This window comes from Blastocystis sp. subtype 4 (assembly GCF_000743755.1).
Source record: "Blastocystis sp. subtype 4 strain WR1 chromosome Unknown seqid_0082, whole genome shotgun sequence".
Taxonomy (NCBI): Eukaryota; class Bigyra; order Opalinata; family Blastocystidae; genus Blastocystis; species Blastocystis sp. subtype 4.
In genome coordinates, this window is record NW_014569465.1 from 14,786 (window position 1) to 34,119 (window position 19,334).

Genomic DNA, 19,334 nt, shown 5'->3' on the forward strand with positions numbered 1-19,334 from the left:
GAAGATGGAATACAGATGAAAGGATCATTCAGAGAAGTGAATGACTTAAATAGTTCTAGTATGATTGACGAACTGATAATGATTTAGATGATTCTTCTCTTGGTCAATTTGTTCAGATGCGGAGTAGGTATATCCGAAGGATGACTGATTTGATGGGCACTTGCTAAGTTTGTTCCTCTTTGTTAACAAACACATGTACGCCTCAACAGGAGTAGTATTCTTATTGACTTTTACCTTCTTCAAAGGAAGGATTGGGAGTTTACGTTTAGACTTAAAGACAGTTATGTAAAGTATACCAATTACGATCAAAGCAAGAACAACAATAACACCAATCACAATCCAAAAGATCATTCCAGCTGAAAGAATCCTCACTGTTAACTCCAGACTTGTAGATAATGATCCTAAATCATTTCGAGCCTCAACTGTGATTGTCACAGAATTGGAGGTTTGCAGGGGTTTCCCAGAAATCTCTCCTGTTTCTGCATTCAATACCAATCCTTCAGGTAATTCTCCTAAAGTGATTAAGAATTGAGCATGATCTCCATTCACTGAAGGAATGAGGGAAGAGGAACGTCCTTTGAGAAGAGTCGTACTGGATTTTGGATATTTGAATGAAGTTAGTCTAGTTTGAATTGTTAGTTCAAGTGTGAAGGACTCTCTTCTTCCTTCACTTGAAACATCAAATGAAACAGAATGAGAAATAACCGTTTCTGTAGGAGTACCTGAAATCACCCCGGTTTTCTCATCGAAGGTGAGACCAGTAGGAAGAGCACCTGATGCAATGGAAAATGTGAGATTGTTTCCTTCAATAGGAATCGAGAATCGGAAGACTTCTCCTTTAGCAATCACAACCTTTTGAGGGAGACGAGAACATCGGTCTAATTTGATTGAACTCAGATAACCACTTGAACACTCTCGATACGAATAGCCCTTGTAGCCATATGGACAATGCGCAACAGAAACTTCACCGTAGAAAACTGCGGGATATTCACCAATTCCATCACAATAGGAAGACATAGGTTTACAATAGGCCATGTGAAGTGAATCGATTGTCATTGATGAGGAAGAGATTATTGAATACTCCCAGCGATACTTACGGAACCCAAGCAATGAAGGAGCGATGAGAATTTGAGGTTTGGTTCGACTGATAAGAGTGGCTGAAGATGTAGACTGAAAGAGTGGTACTTGTTCATCATATTGATAGCCATAAACATCCATACTGAATAAGTTTACCGTAGTACCTGTCAGAATATTAAATGAGTTCCATTTGCTTCCTTCCAGATTCTCAACAGTCCATTCAATGAATGTCACATCACTGCTTGATAGCTGACCTCCTGTATTGGGATTCATATCCATAATCTCTTCAAGACTTCCAGAAGAGAGTGAGGATGATGTGACTTGAGAATATGAATCGATAACTGTGGAACAGGCTTCCACTCCATACACTCCACTTGCATCGAATATAACAGTTGGAGATGAGGTACCTTGCACACGATGAATCTCAAATGCAATAACATTTGTACGAGCTTGAGCTTCTACCATGGACAAGATAACATGAAATTTGGAATAGAGTGTTGGATCATGAGCAGTGAGTGCTTCTGTGTTAGCATTGAACTCGTCAGCAAGATTAAAACGAGCCACTAAATAAGCATTGAAGTATACAGCAACTCCACCCTCATACTTCATTCGTACGTTCAATACTCGATAATCAGATATGCTGGGAATACTGAAAGATTTACGAATATAGGTTGTGACCGAAGACGATGATGGAATCTCCGAGGTTTTACAAGTTATCCAAGAAGAATCGTCTAGAATAATGGAATTCCAATCAAAAGACACAGATTCAGATCCCTGATAAACTTTCCACTCTGTTGAATCTGAATGGAAAGGAATCACTGTCGAAAAGACAGTAGTAACGTAGTTACGATTGCTTGGTAACTCCATGATCTCTAATTCCATTTGTTCATCGCTAAAAAGGAGTGTATAACCACTTCTCGCACTCCATCCATCACCATAAGAATCTTGTGCCTGAAATGTGTAAATTCCAGGATTCAGACAAAAATCAAAGTAATAATACCCATTGGATACAGGGAAATCATTACAAGTTTGAATGCTATTGGATGTGCTTCGACCTTGATGAAGTCTCCAAGAATTATCTTGAGGATAACCGTCACTTCGGACTCGAACGGTAAACAAATTGGAACAATCGACTACTTCAACACTGATCATACCCAACACACTTCCAACCTCTCCAATAGCTGAAATGAAATAATACCTAGCTTCGGATAATTCTGTTGGAGTACCAGAGATAGTACAAGATGAGCTAATGGAAAGACCAGAAGGGAGTGGTGGAGAGATACGACATTGTGAAAAAGATTCATGTGGAATGACATTAACAACAGGACGATTCTTATAGAAAGTGTATTCAAAGAATGGATACTCCAATTCTTCTGTCTCATAACAACTAACGAACTGTATTTCAAAAAGTCTCACTTCAGTGTTCGTTGGCATGATTAGTTTGAATTGTCGATAACGTGTGTCTGTGGCCATTAGTTGAATGTAATTCCATTGCTCGTAGACATAGGAAAAAGAAGTGGAAACTGTTTCCCAATCGGAGTCATCATCCCTCTTTGCTTCAACAACAAAGGGAATGGATTGTGTTGATATGGGCCACATTCGAAGATGAGTAACGAATGGTATCACCTTCTCCAACGTGAAGATAAGAGAACGAGAAGATAATGAACCAGGTATTCGTGCAAATGAATCGATATTCCAATCAATACAATTCGATGAACCAGTAATATCATCAGATGACACAGTTACTGAATAAGGATACGCATAGCACGTCATATCTGAGAAACCTTCACGATATGAGACGAGAGCATCAAAATCAATCGTTTCTCGAGTTTCCAGTGTTGGATAGTGTAACTCTGCAGCAAGGTTATTGGAACTTGAGTCAACAACCCATGAAGGAAGAATGACACCACGATAATCATAGTCCTCATAACCACCAGTAGCCGTTGTGTTGGTTGTAATGGTTCCTGAAGGCATATTATCACGATAAATCTCCCATCCATTCAAATAGACTACAATGCCATATCGATATCGAAATAAACATTCAACAATACAACTGTAACACCCATAAAATGATGAACGATAATAGACGGTACCTGAAGTCTCAACACTCGAATTGAATGATACCAAAGTCCAACCATATGTATTCGATGAACTGAACCAATTAGAAAGATATGTTGTTCGATAATACCAACTCGACTCCTTTCCAATTCCTGTAGCCAAAGAGAATGGAATCGATTCTTCTAAGTTCTTTGTCATTATCGTTTTTAGTATCACAGTATCATAGATATTCCGTAGTTCTATCCATGCACCACCTGACCAAGTACCATTTCCACTCTCCCTCATCACTAGTGTATACTGAGAATTGGATGTACTTGGAAGACAAATTGAAAGAGTAGTTTGATTGTTATTTGTAAATGGTGGTGACGAATATGCTATCACTGATCCATATTTGATATCAAATGATTCCTTTTCTGCAGCTGTAGTAGTCTTTTTGATAACCTTTACTGGAACACCATAACATGATTCACTCACGGGCGTTCTAGTGAAGGTGAACTGCTGTTCTCTTGAATTTGTCATAACAGCTCTTACCAGTAATCTGCTTTGAGCATCACGTATTTCCACATATGCACCTGAACTCCAGGAATCACCATAATTATCATAAAGAATGAGATTGAACTGATTAACAGAGAGTGGAAGACACAATTCGTGTGTATAAACATTATTGTTCCCATAAGAAGGAGAAGTAAAATAGACTGTAGATGAAGTTCGAATGGTAAATGATTCCTCGTTACCATAACTTGTACACTGTTTGATAATGGTCACATGGAATTGACTATTTGAACAGGTTATAGATTTCACTGTTGCCACTAGACGTCAACGATTAGGATAACTGGAACATAAGAATAGAAGAACGATAAACATGCTGAATTGATAAACTAATATGGATAACAAATCGTTGTCGAACCGCGGGGATTCTGAATGAGTGCACAATCTCTGTCAATATGATTCATTGGGTTGAAATGATGGCTGCTTTTTGAAAGGGAAATAGAGTAGTTCGGGGTGACATCAACCCAGTATTCAAAACAAACTAGTACAAAGCTTAAGTTGGAATATGGATTTCTCCAACACTTTTAGGAGTAAGAAGCAGAAAAGATGTTGGACCCTTATTTGAGTATAATCGACTCACTAGAAGACATATTCATTTCAACATATAGAAACGACACACTTCCTTACACTTGAATTGATTATTCTTATAATGCAGCAAGATTCGTTTGTTCACAGAATATTGCAACCAACATTTGAATACGTTAAGAGGACTTGATAACTGTTAGAAGGCATGAAATTACTTTGTATGGATGTATCTATTCGAATGATCGTCAACAAGAAGATCTACAGCTCGATATGCCAAAAAATGGTGGATGAAGATAGCCGACCAATATAGACTCTATTTTTATTATCAAGAGGCAATAGATGAGATAGTTTATGAACGTTACGAGATTGTGACAAGCATTATTAGAATGACTATTGGACCTGACAAATATACATTTGGTGAATTATAATCATTATAAAGTGGAACATCTGTAGAATACTATTCATAATTCCTATATTGTTTATGTCATTTACAACTAAACTATGTAGTTGCTAGTACCATCAATGCTTCTAGAGTGAACTGTAATGAATATCCAAAGTACCTTTTATGAATTGTACCATTTATCATTTATTACAGTTGTACATCTCAAGAGGAGGTGATTATGTTAGCCGCTTGAATAAACAACCATCTCTTCAACCAAATTGTATTTTAAGATGATAATATTGAGTCAATAGAAAAGTATCCACAAGAAGAGAATTGCGGAAATCAATTCGTTACTCTTTTGTCTTATGAGCAACATTAATGTTACAAGTTCTAGTCATCTCTGAATCTTTGGTGACTATGTAATAAGTGGTATTGAAATGAAGAGTGGAAGTGAAGTGAATGGAGAAGCAATAATGAGAGAATTGATAGATAATGAAGAGTATGAATGATATTGATGATTGATTGATCAGATCTTTTTTTCTCCATCTTCATTCATAGGAGATGGTGACAATTACTGGTTTGTAGGCAAGTGATATTGGAGAGTAATGATTAATGATTGAATTTGAATTGGGCATTCCATCACTCATACAAGGAATACAGATAGATAGTGTGGCATTCAAGAATGTCAAAGAATTGAGTAGTTTGAGTACGCTTGTTTTTTTGATAATGATTGAGATGCTGATTCACTCTACCGAATAGTGAGATCCAGAATAGTTGTTGTACTGTATATTTATCTATCTCTTTGTTCAGAAAATCATTTCTATCGTATCAGTCTGCAGTTATACTCTCAACCAAATAAAAAAAGCTGTAAAGAACAATCATTATTCACTCCAATGAATCAACTTTCTCCTCTTGCTCGCACTTATAAGGAGGCATTTGATGGAAGAATGATTGTCTTTGATATGGATGGTAGGTTTCGATTCTGTTGCCAATACTAGGAACATTGTGGTGGTTCTGGATGGATACTCATATCACTCCTCCAGTCAAGCGACATGGAATGGGATTCAAAGATCGGTACGAATAAGAATCGGGATTCATGAAAGAGATGGAAATGTATTCGACTTTTTCCCTGATGTCCGAGAAATTCTTCTTGCCCTTCATGAAGCGGGAATTCCAATTGCTTTAGCAAGTAGTACATGGGCTCCTTCTTTGTCGGGTTGTCTGATTCTATCTAATATAGAGGTCAAAAAATTATAGATCTTATCAAAGTTGATGAGCATCGAACACTTGGTGACATTGTTAGTTATCGAGAACTCATTACGTGTCGGAAATTTACCCATTTTGAAAATATTAAAAACGAATCCTGTTATTCGTATGAACAGATGATCTTTATCGATGATGAGAAGCACAATCTCGATGACGTAATTTTTGAATAGTAACAGTGATTTATAGATTGAAACAATAGGAGTGATGTGTTTTTATGAACCTCAAGGAATATCCAAAAAGGTATTTGAGAAGATTGTAAAACGAGTAATGAAGGAATGCTAATAGATAAAATTCGTGTTGTTTGTTACAAGGGTACCAAGAAACACGAGATGGAAGGATCCTCGTTGTAACATCATATTAATATGATTTGGTTGCTGTTTGTCTCGTTCGTTGCGTCTCTATCTTATTCGATTCTGATTGAGTCAATTCCGTCCTGTGACGAGCTATCGCAAATCTGTATTGTTTCTCAAAATGGCAAGTATCAAATGATCATTCCTCATTATTTATTAACTTGCTATTCGAGTTCAGAGAAGGAAACGCTCCAAGACCTCCTTTCTGATAGGACTGTCGACATCAGTGAATTCCAGTCTATTGATTTCCTTCAACATCACTTCTTTGACCTACATGGGTTGAGTCCACATGTTATTGTTTTGCGCTGTTTGCCTCCATTTTCCTCTGTTCTTCTTCCCGTTCAACTTCCTAATACTCCTATCCACCTTCAAAACTATCGAGTACTCATGAGAACGAGTTGTGATTCTAGATTCGTGGTTGCGCGAATGTCCGATTTATCCAATCAAACTCAAATGCAACTTTCTTTCAATATACCTTTGCTGCAGACTCTTCACACAAGAATCTTGTTGACATTGTGTTCGCCATTAGTCTCATTCTCTTCACTGTTCTCACCATTATCTATTTCATATAGTACGTTTTTCTTATGAGATTCATTTAGTATGTATCTTCGGGAACATTTTTCACTTTCCATAATCCGAGACTATTTCCGCCCTGTTTCCAAAACTCCTAGTATTTGGCGACTTGATGGAGGTAAAGATGGTGTGTGGCGACGTCAGGAGGAAGCATGTATCACTACCGAGTCTTCGTATACCATGTATTTTTCAGAAGCCACTCATCAACTCTTATGGCTTCCATCACAATGTTGTCCAGGAGTACCAGCAACCCATGTTAATGTTCGAGCTCTCTATGATGAAGAATTGAATATCAAACTACGATGGTTCTATTCCCAAATTGCTCAGTTATCGACAGATAAACGAATTCGAATCATTCTCAATCGAAGGACAGTTCTTCATGATACTCTTCTGGCTTTTGCTACTCTGACGAAGGAAGATATGGCCAAACAGATTCGACTTCAATTCAATGGAGAGGTGAGTTCTTAAATACACGTTAATTGTAGCCAGGAATCGATGCTGGAGGCTTATCCAGAGAATGGATCGCTCTTCTTGTTCGTAATGTCTTCACAGCGGAATCTGATGGGGATTCCAATCAACCACCAGAAGAACGTTTTGTGATGAGAATTGATCATTCTTCACCTCGCGATGATTCTGCAGAGAACATTCGATATTTCCATGATTATTCTCTCTCTCCACGATCCTTCACCTCTATGTTCGTATATACATCCCACGGTTATTTACCAAATCCAGCAGTCAATTATCCTCCACCACGGATAGCATCAGATGGCTCGAAAAGACGTGATTCACTAGATATGGAAGCCTCACCTCATTGTCTCAGTGAAGGAATTGAGAGAAACTATCAGTTTGTCGGAAGACTCATAGGAAGGGCAATTTTTGATGGTATTCCATTGGGAATTTCATTGAATCCATTGATGTGAAAATCGAAAGAATGAATAAGCTTGTAGTGTGAAGGCTATTCTCTCGATTCCATTAACTGAAAAAGATATTCAGTTTGTTAATGAGGATCTCTGTAAAGGCATTTCACAACTTCAATCCATTGTGAATGAATCATCAGATGATGAACTAGGTTTGTTCTTCTCTGTGGATATGAATTCACATGATGGTAAGGAAGTGGAAGAACTTGACCTGATTCCAGGTGGCAGAAATAGGCGTGTTTCTTCTGAGAATGTCGAAGAGTATTCTGAGTTGATGACAAAACATTATCTTTATGACAATTACCGAAATAGTCTTTATTATCTATTAAATGGGATCTTTGAAGTCATTCCTCAGGACTACTTTGCAATATTCACAGAATCAGAATTACAACAGATTCTTGAAGGAGAGAAGACGATAAGTGTAGCTGATTGGAGAGCGAATACTGTCTATACGAATGAGTTTCATGATAAACATCCTGTGGTCGAAGCATTCTGGCGCATTGTATCTCGTTGGACATGTGAAAGGCAATCTTTGTTACTGTGCTTTGCTACTGGATATTGTTATCCTCCAGTGATCCGTTTGAGAGTGAGAATGATAGATAGATCCTTGGATTCTCTCATTTGAAAGGACCTGATGGACGAACCATGCCCTTCTGTTTAGCTCCTCTGCCATATGAAGTGAGAGAAGCACCCAACGAGAGTGTGATTCGATTCCAGTTACGTTCACATACCTGTTTTCACAAATTGGAGATTCCTTTGGTAAATGAAGAGGAATTAGAAAGAGTAATGGTTGCTACGATTGAATCAGAGAATGGATGTTTTGGGTTTGATGAAGAATAAACAAGATATCCATTTACGAAACTATTAAGTTGTCGAATGAGCTGTTTCTTGTACACAGAAGGAGATAACTACAAGTAATAGAACACGTCCATATATACACGACGCCAACGATGAGGATGCATCCATCGATAGCGAGAAGGATATCGAGTCAACACATCTTCAATCTCAATAACCACTAAACAGTTTCCTTTCTTGTCAATGAGGCAATTCATATTCTTCCTACACTGGATTCATCAGGATCAACAATAGTAAACACAACAGAATAAGCTGTACAATTCAATAGAAAGAGAAAGTGAAGGTTATCAGTTAGAACTGAGAACAATTGTCGTTTGACCTCCTCCTTCATATCACAATAGTCACGAAGATGTTTGGAAGATAGCTTATACCCATCAATACAAATCCTTCTGCTTTGTCTTGGGATAGGTTGAGGAACAAGCGAGATGGGATTGGCAATTACCACTCCATAGAAACGAAGTCGTTGTTGTTTGATTTTAATTCGAAAAAGACAACAAAACAAGGGAAGAAAACAGATTTCATGAAAACGACGATACTGTAATTCATTCTCTATATAGATTCCTACTGTCAACAACGAGCGCATCATACTCAACAAATTGTTCTTTTTTCGATGATCAATCCGAATCAGTAAAAAGTACTGCTTCTGATTCATCGCCTTCGGTTTCCAGAAGGACTCAAAACAAGCTACAATGGAACTTACAGAAATAGCGTTGAGTTCTCGATAATATGAAAACACACATGGTGCATATTCTTTGATATGAATTGTGAACTCTGATTTATTTGGCACTTCGATTCGTCTGCCTCGGCGGTAGCTTACAAGAGAACAATGAGGTGTGAAGGAGTAATGCTTTGTTTCTTGGAATTCCAATTCGGTTACCGTTTTGATGCGATTTTCATTATCCTATTGATCTCATGAATCCATAATAAGGATACAATTATTGCTATCTGAATCCCTAACCACATTCCATACTGGAAGAGACTCTCCTCATTTGCACTTGGAACAAGATACAATGGTCTATTTATTGCAGTGTCAATAGACTCGACCTATATTCGGATCAACACGCCAACTCTACCATCATCGAATTCCTGTTTGAAATGGATGCTATTCTTTGATTTTCAAACGTAGACATTAAAATATCATTCTACAAACTTCAAGTCCCAGTCTTACATCAAACATAGTGTTTATGAATATACTTCGCTTCATTATACTGTTTTCGGAATACTGCAATAATCAAATAACAGAGTTGCTCCAATATCAAACAAATGCTAACAAAGAATCGAGAAACCGGATCCTCATTCTTTATCATACTGACAAATGATCCTGTGATTCATCCAGAAACGAAACACGACAATTGTACAAACTACATCCATGAATTATCTTAGAACACCTCAATGAATCAGTTCAGTGAAAACAGTACTGGAACAGAAAAAAGATTAGGCAGGGTTATGTCAAAAGAAAGAAATTGTATCAATTGGAATAAGCAATTCATTGATATCCAATTGGTTTGGTAACAAAGAACACTAAGTAGTTTGATTCGGAGGGTTTCTTAAAGCTTGCACATATTCTTCAAGTTTCTGTTTGATCGCATTTACTACTTCACAGTACGACGAACCAAGCAATACTATTCCGTGAGCTATTCTAATATGCCATTATCTAAATTACATTTCATTCTGGGATTGAATTCTTGGTAATTTGCTGATTGAATGAGACTATTCTCTCTCAACTCAATAGTGTAGATAACTGTATCATCGTGGTGTTTTGTAAGGATAGGTGTGACCATCTAGAATAGGAATGGATCCAATTAAGTACAATTCCAGGATGCAACTGTTTTTGCCAATATACACCTCGGTTTTGTTTCCAATCTTCCACAGAAGCATAGAGCAACAAGAACTGGGGTTTGACTACAAAGATGCAGTGCTTCCATTTCTTGAAGAATACCTTTGTTTGAGTTCGTTTCATGATAAGACCGCACAGATCCCCATCACAATAGAACAAATGTGGAAGGGTGTCACGAACGCGTGGTGTATATGTAGCATAGGCTGCCGCTGCTGTAGCCTCTTCACATCCAGGATTCCATACACTCTCTTCTGTCACTACGGTCGAAACTTGATTTGTGGTTGTTGGAACGTACGATTCAGATTGAATGTATGTCGCATATTCTTCATCTCTTCGCAGAAGCAAATTTAGTCGATTGTCATTGCGATGCAAGAGGTAGATAAGTTCATTACTATTCCCTCTATCATTAGTACTCATCCTAATCCTTACAATGAATGCTGTCGTAGTGCCTCATGAACACGGCTATCACCCTGCATAACCATATTCCTCAGTTCTACTGCTTCCACTTCAGTGATTTCTCCAGCTATCTGTAACAATGAGATCTCATCAAATAAGAGGTGGGCAGAATCCTCCATTGTTGTTTCGGAAACTGTATATGTTGTAGTCTGTGTTGCTAGTTGATTAGGTGTTGTAGTGAAGGGATAGTCCTGGATGTTTGCATAATCCTGTCTATCATTTCCCTGAAATAACAATTCCTCTGAAGATACGGGATTGGGAGTTGTCTCAGCAGGGATCATCGTTTGGTCAACTGTTTCTGTGGGCCCTGTTGGATTAGATTCTTCCTGGAGTGGTTGAACCACTCTTGGAGGAGGCACATAAGAGTGATCCCAGCCACTTCTATAGGCTGGATCTGATTGTACATTATACACCTATAGATAATTAGACAAAAATGGAGGCTTCATTGGGATGACGTTGAGACCACGTCGTTGACGGTGGATTTTCATTATTCATTTCTCAAGGACAAACAATTTGTAAGTGCGGGATCCTTCTTGGTTGTCGTGTTGCTAAAGTGACAACGAGAATCAATTCTTCCTCAAATGGTTGATATAACAAGAATTTCAAGCATTACTTCACTCCACGATAAAATAGCATATAAGGTTCAGAATGCATCACTTCCTGGTAACTAACATCGCGAATTTTCTCATCGTCACAACGGAACCACTGATTCTGTTCAGGTCCTTGACAAAAAGCTACATAATGTCCATTTGTAACATTGGGTCCTAAGTGTGTAATCACCTATTCGTTTCATTGTGTGTCCATTCCTACGGCATAGAGCTCATAATGTCGATAATCCACAGCACTGGCCATATTATAGGCATCCAGTGAGAGTTCTCTGCTAAAGACTATTCGCTTTGTTATCTTGAAAGGCATCTTTTTGACACGATCATAACTGAAACGCAACAGATGAAGCACCAGATAGGGAGGAGTCCGCTCGATTCGGTAGATCCCTTTACCAGAACCAGGCTCCCCTGAAAGGAAACAGGTCAAAGCATCATTAACGGAACGGATCTGGAATGAGGATTATCAAACAATCCTACTTCTCCAATTATTGGTAACGATAAGGTGGCGAAGGACTGCTGTTCAACACGTTGCTTCTTACGATATAGACTTGACTACATAACAATAATTACTCTATTCTTACCTGCTTTCGTAACTGCGTTTCAAAGAGGGATGTGAGAATCCCTTCATCCATCCGAGCTTCATTGATTACCAGGCGTCGACCACCACTTCCAACCTCCTCCCAATCTTGCTCACCTGAACTAGTTGTTTCCTCTGGAGTAAGAATCGACAACTCCGTTGATAATTCGGTAAGGATGTATAGAAAGAATTCATGAATATCGGACTGCTCCTCTGCAAACATACAGTTCTTCACAGCAATAAGCTCACGCAACTCTTGAAGATGCAAGCAAGCTGCATAGCGACTGGTCAAATCGGCATGAGCCTGTTTCATACACTCCACTATTCGTAATAGTAGTGTCAAAAAGGGAGTCCTAGGATTATCGACAGCCCCAAACTTGAGGAACAGAGCCTTTAGGAGCGAAAAGAAAGAAGGAGTGTGAAGAAGACACTACATTCAATGCAAGAAAAATAAATACCTGTAGGATACTATTTTGGTAACAGTAATTTCCTTCATTCACAAAACCAATTGTTGCAAATCCATCCAACACACTTGAATCTATCATCTTTCCATCTTCATCGGTCATTTGCTGTATCTGAGATTGGAAAGACTCCAAAAAGACGCGAATCAGATAAAGATCACTTTCACTCACCGTTTCTCCGACCTTCGCAGTTGAATGGATAAACAAATCCTTCTGTACTCCAGTATCCTGAACACTAAGAACGTTAGGATTGGAATTCACAGGAGAAGAACAACTATCGCCAAATAAGTGTTTTGTACCCTTTGAAATCCAAGGATTCGAAATCTTCACAGATTTCTCCATTGCTAAATGAGAATGGAAACAAACTTCATCTCTGTTCATCCGAATACCACTACAAAACACATTATAATGAAAATGTGACAACAACTTGGAACAAACAGATGCAAAAGAAACGAATAGGAATACGATGTTCCAGTGAATACCGAGCAAGAGTATTGAGATCTACTAATCAACTAAGCCGAGAAGAGTCACCAAGTTCATCAACACTCATCAAAGTATCATACACACGATCCGTAATTACATATAAATAGCTTTCAGTGACCAAGAAAAGAATACAACACAAACAACTAATAGCAATATGGGGAAAAGAAGGAATAAAAATGAAAGAAAATATTGCCAAATATAGACAAAAATGTCTCCAACCACGATAGTTCAATTAGGGAACATAACAATGAACATCACTAGAGGATATGATACCGAAATAGACTCTGTTAGTTAACCTTAACGAAAAGAAACCAATGAGTGGAAATGCTACGAAAGGGATGCCAAGGATTGTCAAGACAAGAATAATCTAACTAAAAACCATTCTATTTGACTTACACACTCTATTATACAACAGATCTGGACACACTTTGACAAGCCAAGAGTTGCCGTTACAGATCTACCATCTATCAAAGAAACAACACCAACTTGATGGAATTCGCGTTGTCATCATTGAGAAACGACTTTAAAGACATTCATAAAGAATTGAATGCAGCGAATCATAGTCTGTCATTTTAAAATTACTTAAAGAAACATTATGAAAAAGGTACAGTTCATTCAGAATCTGTTAAGATCTTCAGAAGATCCTGATAACTAGAAACATACATCATTGCTTTTTCTAACGCTTTCACTTTGTGAGTAACACCTGTATAACCAATAAATGCATCAGAAGACGGATAGGCATTGGCATCTAGAATACCATCACCAATGTTTACTACGATTCCAGTACCACCAGGAAGAGATCTTCGGATTCTACAATTAAGACAAGAATCTATATGCACTTTTCAATAACCACTGCTTTTCCATTCATGTCGGCTGTGTCTGCACTTATATCAAAACCAGCGTATTCTCCAGCATCATCAAAGATAAGCGGAATAGCAAAGAGATGGGACAATGGGAGATTTAAGATCTTCATCAATGGCTCTATCATCTAGCAATCAATTGATTTCCACAATCCTACTTGCACATATCCGCCTGATGCTAAGTATACTCGTTTTCCCATGTTTTTGCATGCCTCAATAAATTCAGGCGCCTTGTCACAGATTTCATAAGGAAACTGGGTGAGACAATCTTCGCAAATCTGTCTAGACGGCTTTAAGATGGACAATGAATTGCTTGTGAATTCCTCATAGCTAATCTCTCCAGCAATGATCCTAGAATTCAGAAAAACAGTCGATGCACCAACTTTCCTTTCAACGCCCTTATTTCAGACTCCTTATGTAAATACTGAGCTAACATGTCAATCCCCTCCTTTCGAATAATCGTGCTATCAACATCCATCACAATTGCATCTGCTTTGCGCAATAGCATCACTGCCTTATTTACCGAGAAGCCTCCTTCAATTTTGGCACTTCCACGATAAATTTGGCACACTTGACGACAATACATCTGCATTTTCCACTTGACACACAATGAATTCAACCCGAATTCATCAAGCTGTCATGGTAAAAGAGGTTATTCTTGTTTAGAGTGTTCACTGCTAGGTGATTGAGTATTTGGGAAAAGCGGTAATACCAAATCATGGATCTCCCTTATTTGTTGACGGATGTGCCGGTTTAGGAGGTCACTCCAAAGCTATTCTCACTTCCTTTCCTACTTCGCATTTACTGTGTATTGACCGCGATCCTATTGTTGGACTCTCTTTCTCATCTTTGTTATTTCCAGATGCATGACGAATTGATGTATCGGTTGCAGAGTTATGGGGATCGTGTGAAGGTCGTCACGGATTCCTATGCTGAGATTGGTAAGATTCTTCAGTCACAGAAAGCGAATGGAATTCTCCTCGATCTCGGTTTCAATAGTGTTCATGTGGATGAAGCTGAACGAGGTTTCAGCTTTCTTCTAGAAGGTCCCCTTGACATGCGTTATGACCAATCGTCGGGAATCACGGCATCTGATTTAGTTAATGGCCTAGATGCTCAGTCTTTGGCAGCCATCTTTGCCGAATACTCAGGGGAATCCTTGCGAACGAGTCGACATATTGGCAACGCAATAGTAGCCCACAGACAATCCAAGGGTCCCTTCACAACAACAACCGAATTAGCTATGTTTTTAAATCACCACCTTGGGAACCGAAAGGGATCCAAAACACCATGTACAGGCTTATTTCAAGCACTTCGGATTGCTGTCAATGATGAATTCAAACATGTGGATGCCTTCATGAGTTCTCTTCCATTTGTATTGGAGCGAGGTGGAGTATTTGTTGCATTGTGCTTCCAGAGTCTTGAAGTTCGACGCTTGAAGATGTGGGTACGAAGGTATCTTGATGCACAGTCAGAATGGAGAAAGCAACACACACTCGAAGATCAGTCCGTAGGGATGATTGGAGAACATAAAACCTAGTTTACTATTCTCACTTCCAAACTTATTCCCCCTTCAGAGAATGAGGTTGCTACGAACAATCGATCCCGAAGTGCTTTGTTATATGCAATTCAGCGCAGATTGACTGTTTCTTGAAACTACTTAGTAAACAAACAATTCAAAGACCATTGATCTTTTCCGTTTGATAATGATACAGTTTATGAAATACAGGTGGAATGATTGCGTCCACTTTGATATCCAGCACATCCTCCGACTACACATTACTCTCCTTCCTTATCAATACTTCCACTAGACTCAATGGACATTCGTTCTGGAGAATCGATACAATATACGCTAGTTGGTCATCGCTCAACTGAGCAAAGTTGTTCGAAAAGTTTTCTTTCTCTTCAAGTGTTGGTTCTCTATACCTGAGAAAAGATAACAAGGTACCACTTGTACTCCTCAGGCACTAATTATCATCCTCCGACAATAACCTCACATTTGCTTAACAGATTCTCGAATCGTTCCTCAAATTTCTGAGATATTTTCTGACATACAATACGAATATCTGTTCCTTCGGGATTGTACAACACGCAATTGGACCAAATCAGACGCACATCCGCTGCAAATGCATAAATATCTTTGTACTCATCCTTTTCTAGTTTACTCTACTAAATGAGATCTCTGTTATGGAATTACTCTCACAGTCCCCAAATCCATTGGTTGTTTCACAATCTGTGGATAATCAAGTAGGTTCCACTCTTTCCATGGAACAGGACTCAAAAAAGGTTCTATCCTTGATAGTACCCTACGAACGTCTCACCCGCTTCTGGTAACGTGGATAAATTAACGAGGAGTTCCTTACACAACAATAACGGGTTCTGTTCCTCTGTCATCGTAGAATAATGTTCTAACAAACAAAGAACAAGCAAAAACAATATAACTCATTACATTCCAAAGAAATCAAAGTTCATCGCCTGGTTGGCGGGCTGTTGGGCAGGTTGCTGAGGCATTCCGTAGTTCATCGGTTGAGTGGGCTGAGGAGCCATTCCATAGTTCATTGGTTGCTGAGGCATGCCATAGTTCGTGGGCTGAGGAGCGGGCTGGGGAGCAGCTTGAGGAGCAGGAGTGGAGAAAAAGTCGTAACCACTGGAAGCAGCGGGAGCAGACTGAGTACTAGGAGTTGAGTACATGTCCAGGAAAGAGGCAGGCTTTGTAGCAGGAGCAGCAGCCTTCACAGGCTTCGAGGGAGCCAGACCCTGGAATGCAGAGTTGATATCGGCTGCTCCAGCAAAGTTCACATTGAATGGATCATTGCTTGAAGCAGCAGCAGCAGCGGCAGGTTGCGAGAAAGCAAAGGCATCGTCCAGAGAACTCGCAGTGTTGAAGGAGAAGGGATCAGCAGCAGCGGGAGCAGGAGTAGGAGTAGGAGCAGCAGCAGCAGGTGCGGCAGGAGCTGCGGCAGGAGCTGTGAAGAAGTCAAAGTCACCAGCAGGTTGGGCTGTGGCGACAGGAGCTGCAGGAGCAGGAGCAAATCCAGAAGACTCTTGCACTTCTTCGCCCTGATCTCCTGACTGGATCCGATTGAGCGTATCAAACACAGTTGCAGCCAGTTTCTTCACCATAGGATGGGGATAGTTACCCAGCATCTGCAACTCCTCTGTGTTCTGTGAGAAGTAGGTCAGGAATCCATCAGTGTTGGGAGTACTCAAAACCTCCTGAATCGTGTACAGAGCCTTCATCACCACCTTCCAGTTCTTATCACTCAGCTTACCCAACAGAATTGGACCCACCACTGTTGCATCCAGTGTCTGACAGGCATTCGCAAAACGAGTCAGCTTATCCTTAGGAGGTTCTGGACGCATTCCCTGAGGCGTACACAATTCCTCCACCAACTTACGCTCATAACTACCATCTGTTACAGCAGAACCTGCTTTGATCACAGGAGGTGTGTACACAGGTGCAGGAGCTGGGGCTGGAACCGGAGCAGCAGGCTTACGATTGAAGAAGCCACTAGCTGCAGGAGCAGGAGCTGCAGGCTGAACTGGTTGAGCAGGTTGAGCTGGTTGCACAGCAGGAGCACCATAACGACCTGTCATTGCAGGTTGAGCGGGTTGAGGTGGCTGAGCAGACTGATAGATAGAAGCGGGTTGAGCAGGTTGAGCAGGTTGTGCTGCACCTCCAAAAGTACCACGAGCACGATTCAACCAATCATCCTTAGGAGCAGGAGGAGCACGGGAACCACCTCCAATTCCCTTCACAGCTGTTGGAGCCGCACTACCCACAGAAGCACCAGCAAACGAATCCACAGGTCGAACTGTATCATTACGGTTGCGAAGCGTCTCATTAAACAGATTGTCTACCGTCTCACGAGCAGTTGACTGAATGGCAACATACACAGCATCGCCCTTCAAGGGATCCAGAGGACCAGTAAAATTGAAACAGTCACGAATCAACTGATGATGAGCACTCATCTCTCGCTGGAAATCAACACGACCATTCACAATCAAATACTAGCTCTCACATACATCCACACAACTCCTACATTGATAATTTTAAGAGCCTTCAGCTTCACATTCGGATCCGACTTCTTCAGACGAGGAAGCAACAAACCAACCAAGTCTTTGCACTTCTGCTGTCCACCCCATGTCGAATCTATTCATCATCAAGACGAACCTCAAAACCTACTCACAAGTTCCTTCAGAACAAAACCAGGAGTAGGAGTATCATCAGATGATGTACCCTTTGATACCAGGTTTCTATCACTCATCGTGTTCTTTGTAGCCATGATACTCAGTGTTTTCCTGTGATCACTATACACAAAGATAAGCATTCATCCACGCAACAATCACAATCTCCTCCATGTAACACATTCAATTTCAAATTCACGACATCCTTACATTTAGTTTTTGGGCTTGTTTCATGAATTGGACATGCGAGTTCAGATTTGGGCCCTATTCTTGGATTCTTCATAAAACGAATTGTTGAAGCAACATATAATTGGCTAGAAAATAGTTCATCCAATAAATCGATTCAATCATGCATATTTGGTTTGAACTCCATTCTTCTTATACTTCAATATCATTTTATCACCTTGATATTCGTTATCAGGGTCTTTTAACTTCATATCCATGAAAACAGACAATTGCAGTTGTCGAATTCATTCTCATTCAAACTCCATCTTTTTGTTTTTCAATGTCCATATACACTTTTAACATTGTTTTCGTCACAAAAGTGATTCCATATTCCTTTTGACTGGACCTTGTTCTATCAAATTCAATATTAATAAGAATGCAAGAATCATCTGTGAATATTTCAGGTCTCTTTACAATGCTTGAAGGGTGGGAAGAGAGTATTTCGGTTGGAAGTTGGTCCTTGTCTATTTATATCTAGTCAATTGTGATTTCCCAGCTTTTGAAGATTATTGATGTGTCGTGGCCTGATATTACCCAATACTTACAGATTCTCATTGATACTCCTGCAAACATATCTACTGAATTGCAATATTCTGTAAACTATCTAATTTCGAAGGTATGAAGTGAGAAGAGTTGTTTTGATCGTTAGTGTTATTTTCATATGCAGGACTACTATAACTCTCTGACCTATGCATTACAATCAGGAAATCACTTTGACTTGAACGAAGATTCTCTGTATGTGCGAGCTATGATCAGTAGAATTGTGCGAAAAGAATAAACAATAGACACTTGTATCGATGAATACAGAGAATCGCGAAAAGCCCAAATCGAAGACTCAGAGATTCCTGAAGGTGTTCTTCACATAATGAATTTCATTTTCTCTCAGTCACTCAGCAAACAGAACATATCTCAGTTAGTTGGTATCAGTGTGGAGTGTAATCGTCTCGATCTCTTAGAGAGATCTCTTCGTTGCAGTAGTGATTTGTCCAGTTCCCTCTATCACCTTCTATCACTGTTACAGGACTTTGATTATCCTGAGTCTGTTCGGAATAAACTTCTTCAACTAATCTGTTCATTATTCCAGGAGTTG

At 39.5% G+C, this 19,334-nt stretch overlaps 9 protein-coding genes across 9 annotated transcripts in view; 4 read left to right on the forward strand and 5 right to left on the reverse strand.

Annotated features, from left to right (window-relative positions):
• Nucleotides 1–45: 45 nt before the first annotated feature.
• On the reverse strand, nt 46–3,999 carry JH06_1918 (hypothetical protein; the record flags this gene model as incomplete). The annotated part of the gene is made up of 2 exons (XM_014672592.1): nt 46–3,944; nt 3,975–3,999. 2 exons carry the CDS (start codon nt 3,997–3,999, stop codon nt 46–48), a joined length of 3,924 nt encoding a protein of 1,307 aa, XP_014528078.1.
• Nucleotides 4,000–5,484: 1,485 nt separating this feature from the next.
• On the forward strand, nt 5,485–6,139 carry JH06_1917 (magnesium-dependent phosphatase 1; the record flags this gene model as incomplete). Its single annotated transcript, XM_014672591.1, has 5 exons — nt 5,485–5,560; nt 5,590–5,665; nt 5,695–5,802; nt 5,832–6,012; nt 6,044–6,139. 5 exons carry the CDS (start codon nt 5,485–5,487, stop codon nt 6,137–6,139), a joined length of 537 nt encoding a protein of 178 aa, XP_014528077.1.
• Nucleotides 6,140–6,807: 668 nt separating this feature from the next.
• On the forward strand, nt 6,808–8,537 carry JH06_1916 (HECT E3 ubiquitin; the record flags this gene model as incomplete). The annotated part of the gene is made up of 4 exons (XM_014672590.1): nt 6,808–7,236; nt 7,266–7,696; nt 7,728–8,268; nt 8,301–8,537. The coding sequence occupies 4 exons, from the start codon at nt 6,808–6,810 to the stop codon at nt 8,535–8,537; spliced, it is 1,638 nt and encodes a 545-aa protein (XP_014528076.1).
• A 2,917-nt stretch (nt 8,538–11,454) lies between these two features.
• Nucleotides 11,455–12,830, reverse strand: JH06_1915 (ubiquitin carboxyl-terminal hydrolase 24-like protein; the record flags this gene model as incomplete). Its single annotated transcript, XM_014672589.1, has 5 exons — nt 11,455–11,625; nt 11,656–11,898; nt 11,928–12,002; nt 12,032–12,457; nt 12,486–12,830. 5 exons carry the CDS (start codon nt 12,828–12,830, stop codon nt 11,455–11,457), a joined length of 1,260 nt encoding a protein of 419 aa, XP_014528075.1.
• A 752-nt stretch (nt 12,831–13,582) lies between these two features.
• Nucleotides 13,583–14,417, reverse strand: JH06_1914 (phosphoserine phosphatase; the record flags this gene model as incomplete). The annotated part of the gene is given in 4 exon segments (XM_014672588.1): nt 13,583–13,781; nt 13,811–13,959; nt 13,990–14,182; nt 14,200–14,417. 4 exon segments carry the CDS (start codon nt 14,415–14,417, stop codon nt 13,583–13,585), a joined length of 759 nt encoding a protein of 252 aa, XP_014528074.1.
• A 132-nt stretch (nt 14,418–14,549) lies between these two features.
• Nucleotides 14,550–15,485, forward strand: JH06_1913 (s-adenosyl-methyltransferase; the record flags this gene model as incomplete). The annotated part of the gene is given in 4 exon segments (XM_014672587.1): nt 14,550–14,576; nt 14,589–15,278; nt 15,303–15,341; nt 15,372–15,485. 4 exon segments carry the CDS (start codon nt 14,550–14,552, stop codon nt 15,483–15,485), a joined length of 870 nt encoding a protein of 289 aa, XP_014528073.1.
• A 22-nt stretch (nt 15,486–15,507) lies between these two features.
• On the reverse strand, nt 15,508–16,225 carry JH06_1912 (bromodomain containing protein; the record flags this gene model as incomplete). Its single annotated transcript, XM_014672586.1, has 5 exons — nt 15,508–15,603; nt 15,634–15,751; nt 15,831–15,997; nt 16,029–16,120; nt 16,153–16,225. 5 exons carry the CDS (start codon nt 16,223–16,225, stop codon nt 15,508–15,510), a joined length of 546 nt encoding a protein of 181 aa, XP_014528072.1.
• A 51-nt stretch (nt 16,226–16,276) lies between these two features.
• Nucleotides 16,277–18,117, reverse strand: JH06_5182 (hypothetical protein; the record flags this gene model as incomplete). Its single annotated transcript, XM_014672638.1, has 3 exons — nt 16,277–17,842; nt 17,875–17,984; nt 18,018–18,117. 3 exons carry the CDS (start codon nt 18,115–18,117, stop codon nt 16,277–16,279), a joined length of 1,776 nt encoding a protein of 591 aa, XP_014528124.1.
• Nucleotides 18,118–18,620: 503 nt separating this feature from the next.
• Nucleotides 18,621–19,334, forward strand: part of JH06_5183 (hypothetical protein) — a gene marked incomplete at both ends in the record, with an annotated part of 3,140 nt that continues 2,426 nt past the window's right edge. The window contains 4 exons of the mRNA XM_014672639.1: nt 18,621–18,689; nt 18,723–18,860; nt 18,894–18,999; nt 19,030–19,314. Coding sequence (XP_014528125.1) covers nt 18,621–18,689; nt 18,723–18,860; nt 18,894–18,999; nt 19,030–19,314 — 598 coding nt within the window. The remainder of the gene's footprint in view (nt 18,690–18,722; nt 18,861–18,893; nt 19,000–19,029; nt 19,315–19,334) is intronic.